General features: G+C 42.0%; 1 protein-coding gene and 1 long non-coding RNA gene across 2 annotated transcripts; both read left to right on the top strand.

Annotated features, from left to right (window-relative positions):
• Window positions 1-6,499: 6,499 nt before the first annotated feature.
• Window positions 6,500-7,038, top strand: LOC103645409 (uncharacterized). Its single transcript, XR_002749747.2, has 3 exons — window positions 6,500-6,590; window positions 6,681-6,752; window positions 6,852-7,038. It is a non-coding gene; the product is annotated as an uncharacterized lncRNA (long non-coding RNA).
• Window positions 7,039-15,808: 8,770 nt separating this feature from the next.
• Window positions 15,809-17,179, top strand: LOC103645410 (serine/threonine-protein phosphatase PP1-like). The gene is made up of 2 exons (XM_008668466.2): window positions 15,809-16,097; window positions 17,115-17,179. The coding sequence occupies exons 1-2, from the start codon at window positions 15,917-15,919 to the stop codon at window positions 17,177-17,179; spliced, it is 246 nt and encodes an 81-aa protein (XP_008666688.1). The 5' UTR covers window positions 15,809-15,916.
• Window positions 17,180-20,731: the final 3,552 nt, after the last annotated feature.

The following is a 20,731-nucleotide window of genomic DNA, read 5'->3' as shown; positions in this document are numbered from 1 at the left end:
TCCTAATGATACTCAGATTCTCTACACAGCCAGATTCTCCCCACAGACAGATTCTCAGAAAAGCTGGTCAGAAAAAAGCTGAACCAAACAGGCCCTTAATTTCCTAGGTGGAATCTCTACTAACCATTAAGGGGGCATTGTAGACTGCCCCCGCTCGTACCAGCACGCGCACGCCCGCAACGCCCGTCGCGCGCCCACGGGCTCCCAACCGCCTCGCGTCCGCCGCGCGCCCACGCTACCCCAACCGCCGCCGCGAAACAGCCGCGCCCCCGCAACAGCCGTCGTCCACCGCGCGCCCACGAGCCCTCACCCGCCGCCGCGAAACAACCGCGCGCTCGCGCCCGCAACGGCCGCACGACCAGCCGCAACTCCGCTTCCCCGCCGCACGACGCTTCCCCGCCGAACTCCGCTGCATCTCCCCCACGCCCGCGGCATCTCCTGCTCGCCTGCCGCCGCTTCTCCAGCCGCGATGCACGCCCGCGCCAAGCAATCCCCCGCCGTACTCCTCCCCATCCGTGAATCGCGCGCAGCACTCTGAAACCGCAAATCCCGCAACCATGCGCACGCCAAGCGCCCGCACGAAACAATCCCCCGCCGCGAATCCCGCCCGCACACCCCACGGCATGCCGCCACCTCTCAGCAACCGCCACCAACACCCGCGCTTCGCCCCAAGCTCAAAACCCCGCGCGTCCCGGCCTCGACCTAACCGCAAAACACCGCCATCGTCAATCCATCGTCAAATAGCGGCTCTGAGCACCTTTGTTCCCCTGATCAATCCCCGCCCCGCCCAGTTTGTTGCCCCGCACCGCCTGAAAGGAAGGACAAAGGAGAAGGAGCTTGCCCCGCCACCGGATATAGGAACGATATCTGCTATTGCTCAACCGCGCAGGGCTCGACGAAGGTATGATCCACTCTCCAATGAAGTCTGGTATTATTATGTTTGTTTATACTCAGTTCGCTACGAGGTTTTGATTTTAATTGTAGACTGTGTATTGTTTTGCTTGATTCTGAGCACTTAAGTCTCATGTGGATTGCATTTTCGGATTATGTAGACACGGTAAAACACATTTTACAAATGCCATTAGGTAGTGAATGTCATAGGAACTTTAATGATTTCAGCATAGTCACCCCTGTGAGCTGATAACAGAGCAACAATCGAATCCCCACAACTTGGTAACTTGAAGGTAATTGACTCAACAGTCAAATTGCAAGCCCAAGTTATGCTATTCACAAAATATATCATGCCACCCATATATAATCCTCAGAAGACTGTTTGGGCAATAATGGTCTGACCAATTCCAATTGCTACCTCTGCAACCAACTATTGTAGTTATTGGGGTGAGATCATTGTGGGAAGGAAGGATGTGGGTATTCACTTCACTTCATTAAGAATATGATTTGACTCGACAATGGACACCTGTAAACATAACCATCAGCTCATAAACATTATGAACATAACACAATGACACAATTTTGCTTTCCAATGTCAATGATGCTACTATGCCAGGATAGTTGCATTGAGTAGTGGATATTGTTTTTGGAGCCAAACCGCATCCCTAGCCCACCGCATTGCAACAAAGGGAAGTAACAGGCCATTGTCCCAGCAGCTAGCTGTTCAATTTAACTTGCTCTCATATTGAATAAGATTTTGCCTAATTGTGTTGGAACAGTCAGATTGAATAAGAGATGAACAAAATCTTCTTTGTTTGTATGATGATCGTACGTACATGAATGGAATAGTTCCAGGAGGGAGGCCACACGGAGTCTGATCTCGATACTAGCTGCAACCCTTTGCTCCTGGTCATCGGTCGCCTAAGAGGCTTGTCGTAGTACGTGGCCACCTGTATAAATGGTGTATTTATCTTTTTTTATTTTTCATGGACTGCTCGGTTTCATAAGTAAACGTGATCATTTGCAAAAGCCATGCACAGAGAGCGTGACATCTGCGTGGGGTCTCACCAAACCATGGTTTCTAGATGAAATTTGCATGATTTCTTAGTCACTACCTACATTCTTTTTGCCTAGGTACTGCTCAATGGCGCTTATGCAGCAAACTAAAACTTTCTTTCAGTGTTCTGTAGCCAACTTTGGAGCACTCTAACATGTAACTTGTTGAGTATTGCTTAGTAATCATTGTTGAGCGGCTGCACCACGGTAGGCTGCATACTCTTCTGCATAGCGTTGCTTGTCGACCTGGTTTTGCTCCACATATGGTTGTCTATCCGCTACAAAATTTATATGGGCAGAAATGGTTATAACAGATGCTCTCCAAGTCTGTTTTTTTCTCTAAGCAAACATGCATGATCACCAGGAAGTTACTGTGTGGAAGACAATGCACTCTAAGTAGTATGTTAGAGCTGGATTAGTCAGTTATGTACATTAGGTTCTCTTTTCTGTTCTTATAAGCAGCAACATTTCAGTTTACATTTATTCGAGTGAGTAATGGAGCTGGTAGGTCAACTTATCAAGCTCTCATTCTATATAGATACTTCCAATTAATTGAAATATTTTTACCTGCTATTTTGTCTATTTTCCCTTTATTTCATTTTACAATATTTTGAAACAAAATCAAACGCGTAGCAAAATTCCAATGATTTGGACTGTTTCATTAATCTGTGTGCTATTACCATGGTCGAATGTAGTTTTTATGGTTAAGCTATAGTCTTGATTCAGATTCACTTCTATTTGTTTCATCATATTCTGGTACCTGTCATCTTTTGCCACCTATTTCCGAGCTTCTTTGCAATCTCTGTGATCGCCAGTTCTATATTGCTGCTCTTGATATTCTGCAATGGGGAAGTCACTTTTAACTTCGTGACCTGTATGACTATTGTTTGTTTGATCTGCAAAATTCTAGGCTAAGTGCCTCATCTAGACTAACAAAAAAACCATGCATTCTGTTGCAACCTAGCGTGTTCTGCATACAATCGAGTAGAGAAAGTAGAAGAGCTATAACCAAATGGAAAGTGAAATTCCAAGTTGTTGGGTTCTGATTCTGAAAGAAACACAAACCAGAAGCTGGATAAATGATAGATGAAAAGCTTCTCCAACTAATCATATTCAGTTTTCTCAATATGGCCTTCTGAAATTCAGGGTTATAACTAACTTACAGCTCGCTCAGCCTTTGAGAAGTACATGAATGGAGCTATAGTTCTCTTAGTAGCATTGGGATCTGTCTTCTTCTCTACCTTATTTTTTTAGAACCTTCATCTGGCCCACTCTTCAGCTTCTTCTTCACAGGCGGCTTTGAGCTACTAGCTTCCTTCTTGAAAGGTTTCTGGAAGACGTTTGTTACCACAATGCATCATGTAGCTCCCTTCTGGAACCATTGTTATGCCACCAGGATCACCGCCACTAACCATCTCATGCAAAGTCATAGATTCATGATTTGTGTCATATATTGTGATAAGCTGCAACTTCTCATATAAGCTGCAACTTCTAATTCATGTAGTACTTCGCAAAGGCTACAAAAAAAATCATCACATATTCTGGAAGAAGATAACCTGTATTATGGCCTTCCCTATTGTTGGATCATGTGAATTTTTATGGCACCATAACAGCAGCAAAATTTTCCTTTTCTGCTTTTTTGCTCTAGAAGGGGATAAGCCGCCAGATTTATTTATTAATTCAGTTAACTGTATCATGATGTTTGCAGCAGAAATTAATACCATCAGATATTAGTCTATATCATGATTTTAAATTTAGCCTAAATTAGTTCAGTTAACTATATCATGATGTTTGCAACCAGAGTATTGGACTGTCGTTGGGCTTCATATATTCAGTTTCAATCACTAAAACTATTGGTCTGATTATTCTGCATTTGTTCATTGGCTATGATGCAAGCTACACCAGAGTATTGGACTGTCGTTGCAGAGTTATTTTCAATGAATTATTGAATTGACAAGTTTGTGCGATTTCTGGTACATTTCAGATTGTGCGGATTTGGTAAAGGGAACCAAGGACAGGCATTTGAGGGTTAAGGGACCTGACAGGATCCGTACTAAGGTTCTCCACATCACCACTCGTGTGTCCCCTTACGGTGAAGGTATCAAGTTGTCTGCTGGTTGGCTTTGTTTAATTTTACTGCTTGATTTTTTAGTGCTTTCATTAATCGGAATACATAATATATTGATTTGTTCACTATTCACTAATTTATAAATTTGTAAGCATTAAAGTGCTCGTAGTTCACACAATATTATGCTATTGTTAATTTTATTTTGGATTCCATCTTTTCTTAAAATGATTTTTCTTACTACTATAACATGTAAAACCACTGTATCTATCTTGCACCATGGGAGGTGATTTTTGTTATTTACGTTATTATCTACTCCCTGTGTTCCTAATTATTGGTTACTTTGGCTTTTCTATAGTATAATATTCCAAACTTGTGTGTATTTTGGGTATTTATTGGGGTAGTGTAAAGTTTATATGCATACTTCTTGTATATAGAGGTTGATGCTATTTATCTAATGATAGTGGTAAGGCTTAGCTAATAGTATGCTTTGTGTACGGTGAGTTGCATCTGTTCACAATTCTCTTTCTCACATACTTCCTGTGTTCATGCTGCATTGCTGCTGAACATCAGCATCGGTCAATAACTCCTTGAATGATGTTACATCCTGCATACGTGGTGTACCTTTTACGAAAGGACGATTGAAGAGAGCAGACAGACAGCTATGCAAATCCTCCCTTTGCCATGTTTCCCGTTAATTTGCTCCCCCTCTACGGTCATCTATGTTTCATGTCGTCGTCTGCCCTGACCATTTCAGCCCTAGGAGGACTGCTATCATTGTCTGTCCCACTATGCGTGCTCTTGTGCTCAGCTCTCGTGCCTTCGGGATGGTAGTATTGCGGGTCGGCGGGGAAGGAGAGCGTCGCGACGACGTCGCTGATCCCCGGCCGGCTGGCAGCGTCCTCCTGCAGGCACATGGACGCTGGTTGGAGTCGGTGCTGTAGCCCAGCAGCTTGACGAGGTTCGGGTGGTGCAGGAGGCTGAGCATCAGCACCTCGACGAGGAACTCGTCGTTGCCCTGGAGACCGTCCCTGTTCAGATGCTTCACGGCGATAACCTCTTCGGTGTCCTTGAGGAGCCCTTTGTACACCCGTCCGAAGTCGCCTTCTCCGAGCAGGTTCTGCGAGCTGAACCCGTCCGTCGCGGCGCCCAGCTGACTGAACGTCAGCGCCCTACTGGGCATGTTTTGGTTGCTAACCCCTAGGCTCTCCTCTGCATGCGATGCATTGCATTAGCCTCTGCATGCGATGCATTTAATTTGAGTGCCTGGGTAATCGGATCGGATCTGTAATATATACCTGACTTGGCCGAAATGTCATTGACGAGGTCCACCAGCCCGCCGCTCTCCTTCCTGGCCTTCATCTTCTGCATGCCATCCACCTATGCATGATTTGCAGACTCGTGAACTACAAGCTTTAATCACATTCACACCTATAGTCTAAAATAAGTGCTCAACCAACCAACCCACACTGCTCATACGTCGTGCTATATCAATGCATTAGAGCATTTTACAATTTAGTTTAAAATATTTTCAAATGATGAAAGGTTTTGATGGAGCCAGCCGTATTGAACCGTGAAAGAGTTGCATTGGACAAGAAAAACAGGATGCCTATGTAAGTTATATTATAAACAATAGTTAACACACGATTTTGCTATCAAATTTATATGAACGTTATTTAGTCGCATGTTTAATATAGCTTCAGGTTGTTCGACGACTATAGCGATGAAGATTTTTATGGGGTACAACGGAAGTATAGTATTGTCACTCGAGTTGAAGTTAAATTCCCGATTGAACCACGTTATCGTGACAGGCAACATTACATTCTGTCTGACATCAATGTAAGACAACCCCTCTTTAGGTTTCATTTAGATAACTATATATAATGTTCGTACCACAATCTATTTTGTGCTGAAATCAAATTAGGGAGCCAAGATCGAGGCCATTGCAACTCGGTATGAGATAGTCAAATACTTCAACAGTTTGCTCCATGAAAAGCATGTCTACAAGATGCACAACGTATGGTTTGGTCTTAATCCGGGTGCATTTAATTTTCGACATCTAAATGGTACCATGGAGTTGTATTTCACCCAACAAACTGTCGTAGAGCCATACACTGTCCCGGTTCAAATGCCGCCATTTCCAAAACATATATTCTTGAACCTTGATGATATTGCCGAGCTGCCAAACATGACTTTAGTTGGTAAGCATATATCGATCTACTAAATCTATTAAAAATTCCTTTACACAAAATTGAGTATTAATCCATATTTAATTGTGCTTTTTGTAGACATTATGGCTATTGTAGTCCACTTGGATACAATGCATCGCACAATGTGGGGTACATTCAGGAAGATTGTTATAATGGATGCTAGGTATATTCCATTAATATATTACCAATATGATGTTAAATCTATTAGTACTAATAGATTCTTCACAAAATCAATGGCACAAGGTGGTCTTTACATACCATTAAAGTTTGGGGCGATTTACTAAACAAAAATGCACTCCGCTGGGCGTTGGCTAATGAGAATTATAGCATCATAATTGGGACCATGTTTCGGCGGTTCAGAAAACAAGGTACAACATATGTTTACGCCTTGCTAACACATTATTCACTATTTTTTCTTTTATAATGATTCATATTGAATATTAAATATGCTATTCTAGAGTGTCTCGAATCAACTGACCATACAACAATACACTTCAAACCGTTCCATCACAACACCCATTATTTTGAACGTAAGTATTTTCTAAGATTACCTACATCAAAATTATGTACTTGTTTTCATTATATTGTGAACTGAGTATACATGTGATTAAATGTTGCACTCATTGCAGCAATTCAAAAGGCTTTGGTGGCGCGGAACGATCGTCAGTTTGCCGTTAGATATCTTGACGACCAAAGGCGTAGATAGAGTCTGTAACTTTTGCAAATCTGAATTTTATGATGGAATACATGTACTGTTATTGATGCAACTTACATGTGTCAATATTTGTAAAACATTTTGTTCTACTGGGACATATCAATGCATAAGTGGAACATCAAATCGTTTAGCCCGTATGTTTTCCATTTACAACACTATATTGGTTTAATGTTGTGTCATTTTTTTACATTAAAATCGTAACTTCGCTCGTGAAATTACGTCAAATATACATATCAAATCCGGAACAATTTTAATGTACATTCGGTATACCGAAGCCCATCTATAGGAGCTAGGCATGCTCCAGGAAGATATTCCACATCACCAGAGTTATGAAAACAATTACTTAGCGCGTCACCCATATCCATCTATGCAGTTCAAACTTGGAATATAATACACTATCTTATACAGACACCAACATCGTTCTCTTATCACCTCTCTCTAGGTCTTATCTCTTTACTCTCGGTTATGATGCTTGTTTCTATAACCTCTATTACCAAGGGCATCTTTTTTGATCTTCTATTCGCTTGGTTTATTGCAGTCATATCATTTCACCCTTAGTTCTTGCAGCATATTATTTTTATGCTCATGTTTTCTCGAGTACTGTTCTTGTTATAGATCAGATGGGACATAATGCCGGTCGCAAACCACTCACAGACATCTCTAGCAATATCATTAGAGGTAAAGGTCAATACACAAACTGACCATACATCGTCGAAACATAGTAAGTAGGGAACACTAACACACAAACTTACATTATAGGTGATCAAAATGAATTGCTCGGACCAATGCTCGATGCTAAGGAGCGTAAGAGAAAAAGGGATAGGGAAAGATATGCAGCGATGTCCGTTGAACAAAAAAAAGAGAAGAATAGGAAGCGTCGTGAAGCACGTCAACGAAACAAGGGATACAATGTGATACCCACTGTGTCAGGAGGTGATGAAAAATGTCCAATTTTAATTAATAAATCTACGCATAAACCTACAATTGGAAAGTAATTGTGTTCATATTTTATAGGTGACCAAAATGAACAGCTTAGGTTGTATAATCAGACACCAAGGCGGAAAGAGGGAAAGTTAGAGTACATAAGAAAACGTAGAGCACTGAAGCTAGCACTTTGAATCAGGGGTCCATCGCCATGGAGGTCCCAACATATACCTCTGAGGTTGTACACTCTATAGCAGATGTATCGGAACCTGATTCATCCTCTGATAATGCATGCGACTGGGTTATCCCTGAATACAACAGTACACCTTTCATGCCAGCTTCAACACAAACTGAGGATGTCGGTTCACCCGATATGTCTACTGAGCCACTAAGACGTAAACATCATGTTCTGCCTGGTGAAAGACAAGCTATCTTAGCCCGTCAAAACAAGAAATTTGAAGCAAACATTGCACGTAACGTGGCTACTTTGACTGAGGATACTATCAGTGACGTCGGACAAATGGATGATTCGACACAACCCGGTTCAACTATAGAGATCAACAACACTGGTAATTATACTAACCAATTGTAAATGGATCTTGCATGACGACGATAAAATGTAGTCCGACTAAACGCGTGTTTCCATCAGTACAATATAGGAATACACGCCAAAGTGTGATCGTGGCAACAAATGGGAGTGCAAACATGGTCGAACAAAGAAGTGGGTTGGAGCAAAGCCAGTCGATCCCAAGGTTCATTTCCAATGGTAATTGTTAAAAATCTTTATTGAGGTTATATATTTTCTCAACCCTGAATGCCATGTCTTTTACTTGGATTGTATTTTCACGATCCAGTTGATGACGATGATGAGGGTGTCATATTCGGAGAGGATAATGATGAGAACGAGGGATATCTATTCGCTGGTAATTGTACTTATGTCAATTTCTATTACAATACCAATGCGTATCTAAATTCAAATGTCTTAATCGTTCTTTTCCAAAAAAATATCAGATGAGTACACTAACGAGGACTTCGAGATAGATGGTACTCAAGATCAATCTGTTGTCACTGATGTGCCTGACCCGTACGACAAGGTCTACAGTAACATCCCTGAAGAAACACATATGCTGAAGCACGTTCCCGACTGTGGTTATTGCACTGCGAAGAAGTTTGAGTATGAGCCGCCTGGGTTTTGCTGTCGAGGTGGGAAGGTTGAGCTAGCCCCACTAGAGACCCCTCCCCAGCTCAGGAGGTTGTGGGATAGTGCAGACTCTGATGCTAGGCACTTTCGTGATAACATCAGGTTTTTTAATGGGCATTTTTCTTTCACTTCCCTGTACTGTTGCCTCGACAGTATGACAACTAATATGAGGGATTCTGGTATATACACATTCCGTGCACAAGGCATGATGTACCATAATATCAAGTCATTCGGTAGTGAATGTGGGGCAGAGCATAAACACCTGGAGCTTTACTTTTACGATGATGATCCCAGTCTCGAGCATCGATACCGTAAGTGTCGTGAAGATCAGATTCAGAAAGACCAAGAGGTTATTAAACAAATAGTTGGCATACTTCGTGGAAATCCGTACTCTGAGCACCTTAGGAGCATGGGTCATGTTGAGAACCTTGCTGACTATCACATCGCATTGAACCTTGACCAGACGTTGAACCAGAAGACATATAACACACCTCTCACTTCGGAGGTGGCCGCTGTCTGGATCGAGGGGAGCGAACGGCGAGGCCAGTTCAGCAAGAGTGTTATGCTACATGGGAAGGATAGGTCAAGCCACGGCATCCGCTCATACCATGGATGCTACGATGCGCTATCATATCCACTGTTCTTCCCTAGAGGTGAGCTTGGATGGCATGCAAATATCCCAAAGGTTGGTGTATCCATGGATGAAGTGGATGCATACCGGGCGACGCATAGGGCAAGTAATGGAAATGATGAAGATGCGGGTTAGTTGTTTCTTTGTAATTTCTAAGTTGTTCACATTATTAAATATGTTTTCGACATCACTACATAATCGATTCTTGCGTATGCAGAACCTCCTACCCATCTATGTGTGTCCGTGCGTGATTACTACTGCTACAAATTTCAGATACGTCCAGGGGTATTCAATCCGATACTTCATGGTAAACGACTTTTCCAGCAGTTCGCGGTCGACACATACATTAAGATTGAGAGCTCCCGTTTAGATTTCATACGTAAGAACCAGGATCGGTTAAGGGCAGACCTATACCAGGGCTTGGTGGATAGCATGATAGATGGAGATGTTAGAGGAGAGAAGGTTGGAAAGCGAACTGTGTTGTCACCGTCGTTTATTGGCGGTCCTCGTGACATGAGACGTCGATATATGGATGCTATGGCTTTGGTGCGGAAGTTTGGTAAACCAGACATCTTTCTTACCATGACATGTAACCCTAACTGGGATGAGATAGGGAGAGAGCTTCTACCTGGACAGACACCGCAAGATCGTCCTGATCTTGTAGTGCGTGTCTTTCATGCGAAACTACAGGAGCTAAAGCATAGGTTGACTAAACAGGATATACTCGGTAAAGTCCGAGCCTACGTCTACGTCGTGGAATTTTAGAAACGAGGTTTGCCACATGCCAATTTTCTACTCATCATGCAAAGGAAGTACAAGCTCACGTGCCCTGAACAGTATGACCTTTTGATCTCAGCTGAGATCTCGTCCAACAAGTACCCTGAACTGCGAAAGATGGTTATCAAGCATATGATGCATGGCCCGTGCGGGTCGCTAAACCCTAACTGCCCATGCACTAAGGGTCGTGCATCGTGCAAGAATCAATACCCCCGGCATTTCCATGAGGCAACCATGCAAGGGAAGGATTCATATCCTAATTACAGACGTTGTGACGATGGGCGTAAGGAAAAGGTTCGAGGATGTGAATTGGACAATAGATGGGTTGTCCCTTACAACCCTTACCTCCTTCGGCTCTTCAACTGTCACATCAATGTTGAGGCGTGTGGGAGCATCAAGGCTGTTAAGTACCTGTTCAAGTACATATACAAAGGCCATGATCGTGCGTCTGTTGTTATGAGAGATGCGAGTAAGGAAAATGGTGATGTAGATGAGATCCATCAGTATAGAGATGCAAGGTGGGTGACTCCTCCGAAAGCCTTGTGGAGGATATATGGATTTGAGCTTAGTCAGAACTCTCCATCTGTGATGCAGCTGCAACTCCATCTTCCAAACATGCACATGGTGACGTTTCACGAGCGACAAATGGTCGAGCGAGTCGTCAACCGTCCAGGTGCTGATAGGTCAATGATTATAGCATATTTTGAGGCGAATAAGCTGTACGAGGAGGCTCGGGGCATCCTGTATCGTGACTTCCCTGAGTGGTACACTTGGCAGCAGGGCAAAGTGTGGCAAAGGAGGAAACAGAATACGGGTGGACAAGTCGGTAGAATCGTCTCTGCTCTACCATCTGAGGGGGAGCGCTTCTATCTTCGGCTCCTCCTAAATCATGTTACTGGTGCTACCTCCTATGAGGATCTAAGGACAGTAGACGGTGACACACTACCATCGTTTCGTGAGGCAGCACAAAGAAGGGGATTACTTGAAGCAGACAACACAATAGATGAGTGTCTCAATGAAGCTGCTCTTTACCAAATGCCATCAGCGCTACGGAGGTTGTTTGCAATGATACTGGTTTTCTGCGAGCCGAATGATGTGGCCGAATTGTGGCAGAGACACCTTGACACAATGTCCGAGGATTATCATCGTATTACTCAAAGCAAAACCCATTTGCAGCAGATGGTCCTGATTGACATTAGAAACATGCTGCAGTCAATGGGTAAAGACATAAAGACATTCCCTCTACCTGCTATCATCGATAGATATGACGATTCACAAGGTATTGATAGAGAGATTTACGAGGAGGAAATTATCGAGGCGACGGCAGAAGATGTTGCTTTGCAAGAAACCCTAAATGAGGAGCAGAAGTCTGCCTATGAAAAGATCTTATCTGTTGTTGACACCAGTAATGGCGGTGTGTTCTTTGTGGATGGGCCTGGTGGTACTGGAAAGACTTATCTGTATAAGGCATTGCTTGCGGTGCTACGTAGTCAGGACAAGATTGCAGTTGCAACAGCTACATCTGGGGTTGCGGCTTCCATAATGCCTGGTGGGAGAACTGCCCATTCACGCTTCAAGATACCACTTACTATTGATGATGGTGCTATATGTACCTTCACGAAACAAAGTGGGACATCAAAGTTGCTACAGAAAGCGTCGCTCATTATTTGAGACGAGGCATCAATGGCTAAGAGACAATCAATTGAAGCGTTGGACAACATCATGCGTGATATCATGGGACGCCCTGATCTGCCCTTTGGTGGGAAGACTATTGTGTTTGGGGGAGATTTCAGACAAGTACTCCCTGTTGTACGTAAAGGGTCAAGGGCTCAGATAGTTGTTGCCTCTCTACGGAGTTCTTACCTATGGGAATCAATGTGCCACCTAAAGCTTGTTCGCAACATGAGAGCAAAGAGCGACCCATGGTTTGCAGAATATTTGTTGCGTGTCGGTGGTGGAACTGAGGAAGTGAACAACGATGGTGATGTTCGTCTTCCAGATGAGGTATGTGTGCCATATACCGGTGATGACCGCGACCTTGACAGATTGATAGATGACATTTACCCCAGTCTAAACGAAAACATGTCTAATACAAGCTACATCACTTCAAGAGCAATATTGACTACTTGGAACGACTGGGTTGATATGATAAATATGAGGATGATCGATCGTTTCCAACGGGAGCAGATGATGTACCATAGCTTTGCCACCGCGGTGGACGATCCTAATAACTATTATCCATCGGAATTCCTAAACATGCTGACTCCTAATGGACTACCCCCGCATGTTCTGAAGCTCAAAATTGGGTGCCCAATCATGTTGCTTAGGAATATAGACCCTGCTAACGGACTTTGCAACGGTACACGATTGGTGGTACGTGGTTTCCAAAAAAATAGTATCGATGCTGAAATTGTCCTTGGTCAGCATGCTGGAATGCGGGTTTTCTTGCCTCGTATACCCCTGTGCCCTTCTGATGACGAGATGTTCCCTTTCCATTTTAAAAGGAAGCAGTTTCCGGTAAGACTAAGTTTCGCCATGACTGTTAACAAGTCTCAGGGACAGACGATTCCTAATGTTGCTGTGTACTTGCCCGAACCAGTATTCTCTCATGGCCAGCTATATGTTGCTCTCTCAAGGGCCACAACTCGATTGAATGTGAAGGTACTTGTAATTCCAGTCACTGATGATAAAATGAAGAAGGGGGTGGAAAAGAAGTCAACAATAAATGGCGTAACATACACAAAGAATATTGTCTATAAGGAGGTCCTTACGCCGTAGCTGGACTGTGAATTTATTTCTGTTGGTATAATGTCTGTGAACTCGGCCAACACTGTATGTGAACACTATATTTCTAAAGATGTGTGTGCTGGTATCGGATGTCGTGAGCATCTTGCAGAACATGTGCGCATTCGTGCGAGCGGCCTCATGGCGGCGCCGTCCTCACCGTCGCGGCGATCCGCGTCCTCGTCCTCCCGGACCCGCGCCTGCGCCCGCTTCTCCGCGTCCTCATCCTCGGGCAGCAGCGACACCCTGCGTGTACACCTCGTCTGTCGTCCGCCTATATGGAACAAGACAGGTTTCTCTTGTCAGCCAATAGCTCGAGCACATTGCGCTCGCAGACCCCCCCCCCCGCGCACGCCGCACGAGCTCACGTCGAGGGTGACGTCAACGACGAGGCAGAGCACGTGTGGCGTGAAAAAGGTGCTTTGCTCTACCAACCTGTTTCATCTTCCCATGGGAAGCAATTATTGGAGAACCTTTAAGCGAGTTAATTAGTGGAAGAACAACAGCCCAATAATCTACACAAGCACATGTCGCAAAATATCTGCAATTTATCACGATATGAAGATTCAAAAGTTAGCACAATGCTACATAGAACTAAGAATAAGTAGCCAAACATAAATTTCAGGTCATCATGTATTTACACCATTATTTTCTTCCCACTATTATGCACAAGGAAATCAACAAACTGAGATGACTTCTTTGATGCTTCACATATCATATACTGCACCAAAACAAGGTTATGATTTTGTAGGAACAACTAGAATTCAAGAAAATCAGAACACAGTTATCATAAAAACAAGAAGTATATTGATTTAACCTCCAACCGAATCCCTAATGGTGTTATGGATGGACCAAGCTCTTGTTGTCCAGCAACTTTGCTTGTGGACTTTGCCTTTGTCTTAACCTCAACCGAATCCAAACTGTTTTCTTGACTTCTGTTTGAAATCTGGGGAAACAATCTTCTCCTTTTCAAACTCCTTTCCTTTTCAAGATATCTAATATACCGTTCCCCAAGAAGGTTACATAAACACATGACAGCTCCTCTTATCTTTCCGTTTGTTTTCAATAGTAGTGCCATCCTTCTAAGACATGTATGTGGTGGAGCTGGAAGATCAGAGATAGACTTCCAAGGTACACGATAATATCTTGCCCCAAGTACTGCACACACTCTAATGTATGTCATCAGCAGTTTTCTACAAATAATAATAAAATAGTCAGGACCATCGTGCATGATTGTCAACTTAAGTATTGAGGTTTACAAATACCTTTAAGTTTAGGCTGTTCTTCTCCCCTGTCACAACTTTCAGTACAATCAAAATCCATTCTGTACTCATCTTTCTCATTCTTTAATGAGAACTCAACCAGGATCAGGGGGGCAAACTGTTTTGGCTCAAAAGGTTTTGTACAAGTCTCAGAACTTGGTTTTGTCTTCTGAATGAGGTCAAACTGTTTTGGCTGAATGAGGAGCAGGCGGATGATCGCTCCACTCCGATCCAATCGGTCGTTAGCATGGGTTTCGCTCGCATCCACATCTACCGTTAGAGGAAGAAGGCAGGGAGCCTTGCACCGACGATCGACCACTGCTTCCGCCTCTATGGTGAAACGCGGCCTCTCGCGTGGAGGGGGGGATGGCAAAGTGCCAAAGTGCTAGAGGCAGGCAGCTCAAAGAAAATCCCACACTGGTATTGACGACTGACCCTCATCGCCATTCTGATGGTCAATCTGGGCGGTTGGCTCCACAAACTGCAATGCATGCATATCACCAGGATATCCCTGAACGAGCGTACAGACCATTTAATTCATATTTCAGTAAATGCATGGCATGCCGTCACTCTACAGTGGGCAAGAACTTCAAATGCAAAGAAACGCCTCTGCAATTTTTTCTTGAATAATTTTATAAGCTAGCAACTGAATAATTTTCTTGAAGATTTCAGTTGCATGGCATGCCGTCACTCTGCAGTTTATAAGCTAGCAACTGAATAATTTTATAAGCTAGCAACTGAGTAAATGCATGGCATGCCGTCACTCTGCAGTTTATAGGCTAGCAACTGAATACTTTTCTTGAAGATTTCAGTTGCTCGGTCCTTGAAGAGTAAAGAAAAAATCAAATAATTACTACATAGCAGTAATTTACCTGAATTAAGTTATGAGGTATTCAGGAAAGTGTTAAACGTGTAATCTATCTTCAAAAAGAGAAGAAATGCTACCATGTAGAACATGGACCCTACTCTCAGGGTGTGTTTGAAATGTAGGAAAGAGGAATACAGGAACTGCATTTTCAGAATTGGACTGCTCGGTTCTGTCTGCTCGGTTTTCAGAAACATACAGGAACTGCATTTTCAGAAACTTGCTACTTCAGAAATTACTGACCAGGGACTAACTGAAGCTAACTGAACTAGGACTAGGGAATAACTGAATATAACTGAACTGAAGCTAACTGAACTAGGACTAGGCAAAAAGGTAGCATCTCTGTATCACCAAGGCACCGCCGATCACAGACCGAATCCCTCCCCCCTCTGGTCCATCCCACACGTAGAGCAGCCGGTATTTCTTCGATCCGTGCTTGCGCTTTTTTTCTTTGTAAAGATTTCGTTTCCCTCCCTTTTAACTGTTGTCGAGAAGTTTCGACAAGAGTGGTGTGAGTGTTGAAGAGCTCCTCAACATGATGGATCCGGCCTTGCTTGACGACGTCATACGTCGGCTACTGGAGGTGAAGAATATCAAGCCTGGGAAGAACGCGCAGTTGTCGGAGTCGGAGATCAAGCAGCTATGCGCTGCCGCCAAGGAGATCTTCCTGCACCAGCCCAACCTGCTGGAGCTCGAGGCGCCCATCAAAATCTGCGGTATTTGCCCCCCTTCTCCCGTGGCTCCTGAGTAGTTTCTTCGTGCCGCTAGCACCCAAGACGACGTCTTGGGGAGGTCAACGGGGTATCGCGCCGTTTGGTCTTTTGCCTTTTGGGGGTCTTGCTCATGTCCTAAACCCGATCTTCAAGAACCGGTTGAGGGCTGAAATATGGGTGTGCATATGTTGGTTGCTGTTTCCCGTTTGTAGTGATTATCAGGCATACTTGGAATAGAGACCCTCTGATTGTATTTGCCGAAAGGAAGCCACTGATTTTTTTATAATCGATCGGATGGTCCTATTATATATTTTGCGTGTATCCTCCCTCAACTACTCATGCTAACTCTTGAGGTATCAATGCTAAATGATCACTGCACTTGTATGATGAGATGCAATATCAAGATCACATTTTGTCAGAATGTTGAAGTGAACTCCTCCCAGGCTGTCTTGTAGTCTGTAGATCTTGAAGACGTCACACGCTGGGCTGGGTCACCCCATCTTTTGTTCGTCTTCTCTTCCTCTTCCCAGAGCCGCATTGCTTGCCAATGCAATGGCCTGGTCGGAGACACCAGGCCGACCAGGCCCCCAGATCATCTCCAGCCTGGCTGGCAAACCTTCCAATGTGACGACCTTTTTGTCTGTGGTTTTCACTTAAAACCTAAACCGTGTGTTTTTAAGTCCTATAATAAGGCTGAACTTGATTGTTATTAATATCTATTGACAGGGCATAATTTGATCGTCGTGTTGACAGGTTTTCATGCTGTGGCATTATTGTATTTGATGAACTCGTGCTCCACTGTTGTGTCGGTCATACAAAAAATGATAATACTTTCTTTCATGCTACATAAAAGTAAATCATTCAATTAATAAATTGTCAATTAAAAAGAATCTCAACAGTATTTGAGTACCTGTAATGATATATGCAGTGATTCTGGTTAATCTGAGTATGAGTTACCCTGAAATTCCTTTAGCGGAGCTTCCTGATGAATATCAATCTCACATATTTTCTTCTGAACAGGTGATGTCCATGGCCAGTACTCTGATCTCCTGAGGCTATTCGATTCTGGAACACCTATCAATTGAACAAGTCAGCTTTTTGTAGGCCAACCTCCTGTACCATACAACATAGCAGGTTTAATCGTTGTCCTATAAAACTTGGCCTTTTTGGTACCCTCTTGCCATATAGAACATCATATTTTATATCATTTTATTTGCAATATTAATTTTTCATTATTATGTTATCACTAATGCATGTAAAATTGTTTAGCTGGTTATAGTAGAAACATTTGAATCGTGTATCAAATAATACATAGTAACAATGATTATAGGTTTTTGTCTCCTGTGGATGGAATCTAAAGAGGATAATGTTGCACTTACAATCATCCAAAGAGATAATACATTATCTATAGATGAATCTCTACTAATGTCCTTGTCTCATAACAAGCCAAAAAAAAATCAGTGACTACTACAATAGTTCCGAAAGGTATGATAACTTCCATACTACTGTATGCATCAATTTGTATTGTTTTTATTGTAAGTGATTTATGTTTGATCTCATGACTGTTTCGTTCGTAGATTATATTTGCACGCAGGGTGATCTTGCACTCATCAATTGGATTAAAGAAATCCCTTGTGAACCAAGGGTAGAAGTCATGCTTATTGATGATGCTTTTGTGGAAAAGAAGTGGATGGAATGCCTATTTCAACCGGACGCATATCTAGGTGATGAGGTAATTCATGATAATTCAACTAGCTAGGAGCACCACACTTCCAAGATACTCACCCTGGAATTTTAAACCATAACTTACATACTTGCAGGTGATAGACTGTTACATAAATTTAATAAAAGCTCAAGAGCATCTAAAATGCCGATCTGGAGGTCATGTACACATAGAAAATGCTTTTCAGTTCAACTTTCTAAAGCGAGACGGTGATGTTGAAACTAAAACAGATGAGTTATATCCAAGTAAAGACATGGCACAAATATCTAGCGCTGAAAGAAGGGTTTTACTTTATCTAGACCATGACATGGTAAATACGAGATTGCAATCTACATGGTTAGTGTTTACATGTATTATTATGCAAAATTTATAATTGACTTGTAGGTGTTTATTCCAATAAATATCTGAGAAATGCACTGGTATCTTGCCGTGATCAATGCAAGAAATATGGAGATACAAGTGCTCGACTCACTTGGTACATCATCCGGTCGCAATGACCTCATTGACACTGTGAGTTTATACAAACTCAACAATTACGAATCCCTTATTAACTTAAAATCTCAACTTCTAATTCTATGTTTTTATAATAATAATAAAGATAAAAGGACTCCAAAGACAAATTGATATGGTATCTCAGCGTAAGGAGTTAAAAGATCATAGGTGGCCAGACCTCCGAGTTGCTTCTTGGCCACTTAGAGAAATAGAAATGGAATATGCAAAGCAAACAGATAGGTACACCATATATTCTTATGTGTTGCTATTAATATTCATTGCTGTTAATCTTGACATTTTATCATCTGGTTCATGTAGCTCCTCGTGTGGCCTCTTTCTATTAAACTATATCGAATACTGGACAGGGGATGAACTATCTGATAATTTTACCCAGATATATTATTACTACTATGACATTATGCGTGCATCATGGACGCCGTGAATTGTGGTAGAGCTTTCTTTCAGGCTACAGACTTGTTTGCATCCCTACTGTTCCAAGTCGTGCTCGCTTTTGTTGTTTGTTGTACGACCGACGATTTTTTATGATTGGTTCAGTCGTTTTGCTTTGCATACACTGTGAACATAACTGCAATCTGCATATTTATCACATGCACAGATTTTCTTGTTGGCAGTTTGCACTTTCTGATGGGTCTCTTTTTTAACAATACATTACATGTGGCTATAACATGAATATCTGTTTGCTGTCTTCTGTTATTATTATGTCAATCCAATTGATACATATAATTGCTAAATAAATTGTTTCTTATTTGCAGGACGACATGTCACACTTTAGGAAAAAATTGGCTGCTATATTACTATCTTCAGATATAAACAAGAGAAAGGGGTGTCTGTTATACAAGTATGACAAAGAAGTCGATGCTGGATGCTCCTCTGATGTTCAGATATTAGATAGTCCCACAAATCCTAAGAAGAGGAAACTACTTTGTGTATCTGAAGAAAACAAAGTATTGATGGAAGATGATGATGGCCCCATCACTCAAGCAGACTTAGAAAGGTGGTTTGTTCATGATTGGGACAAAAGAACTCCTATAAAAATCCCGACCGATGAGTGCACTAATGAGTTCTTACTGAGTGGCCTTTCCACAAAGGACATGCCAGTGACCAAAGCCGATTTAATAGATGTTCTATGTGATTACATCATGACAATCCAAGATGATACGACATTAGAGTAAGTGCTCATTGTTTTATCTATTTTATATGTACCAACTACGTAAAGTTTTGATATATACTTTTGTCATGTTGTATTACAGGATGACATGGGTGCGAAGTTTCAACCCTTTTAAGATAGAAATATCTGTCAAAGACCTGCAGAACGTATTAAGGGTAAATCTAGATATGACTCTAAAATGTTTTGACATGGCTGTTCGATTGTTGGCCATTAAAGAGTCACATATGTCGAAAGATGAAATGATAAAGGATAAAAAACATTATATGGACATGCGCTTCTGGTAAGTTTGTTTCCAATCAATAATGTAGTAATATATTGTATCTATACATATAATCCTCATGTGGACATGTATATATATTTATCTAGAGAATGGTTGGTTTTGGTAAACTTCCAAAGTACCATCAGGATCCTACAGTAGAAGAGTTAGCCAAAACACTCGACTGTTGGCCTTCATTGAACTATTATATCACTGGTTGTAAATATGTAAGTATGTGTTCATTTCGAATGTATTTATAAAAGGCACTTCGTTGCAATCCTAATGACTGGTATTTTGTAGGTTCTTATGCCATGGAAATTCAACAGATGCTACACACTTTTCATAATCGATCATGGTAAAAAGCACGTAACTTTTATAGACTTTACACCCACTCAAGATTGGTGTAAACACATGCCATACAAGAGGTTTGCAGAAGCAATTATCATGGCCTCCAAGAAATATAAGATTGCCTACAATAAGAAACGTTCTGGATGGGCAGATGATATTTTTAAGTGGGAACATACAATTCGGTCTGGTCTTCCATTGGACTTAAAAGGGTATTTTCTCAATAACATGTTCTCAACAGTTTAAATTTTTTCTATGATAACCATTGTATATAATATAGTTGGCCAAACATTATTCTGTAGGGCTAATACAAGCTACTTCGTTCTACAAGCTATGGTCATGTGGGGGACTGGTAGAGGAATGGAATTTAATAGGGTGAGTGGAGTACGTTTGGTTCATGTTCAAACATACATTTCAGTTACATAATATAAATTTGACGTTTTGTTCTCTTATGTCTTTGTGTGTAGGATACAAATATTCTTCGAAGGAACTTTGTAATTGATCTATTAAGTTACGAGGAGAATTCATGCCGCTATGCTATCCCTCCAAACATACAACAACGACTTATCAGTATCGCTAAAAAAGATTAGATTAATGTACGGTTGTCGACATATTTGACTATTATTAGAAAT

The sequence above is a fragment of the Zea mays genome, chromosome 1, assembly GCF_902167145.1.
Source record: "Zea mays cultivar B73 chromosome 1, Zm-B73-REFERENCE-NAM-5.0, whole genome shotgun sequence".
NCBI classification, from domain to species: Eukaryota; Viridiplantae; Streptophyta; class Magnoliopsida; order Poales; family Poaceae; genus Zea; species Zea mays.
Note: the sequence above shows the minus strand (reverse complement) of the source record. Positions and strands in the feature narration are given on the sequence as shown.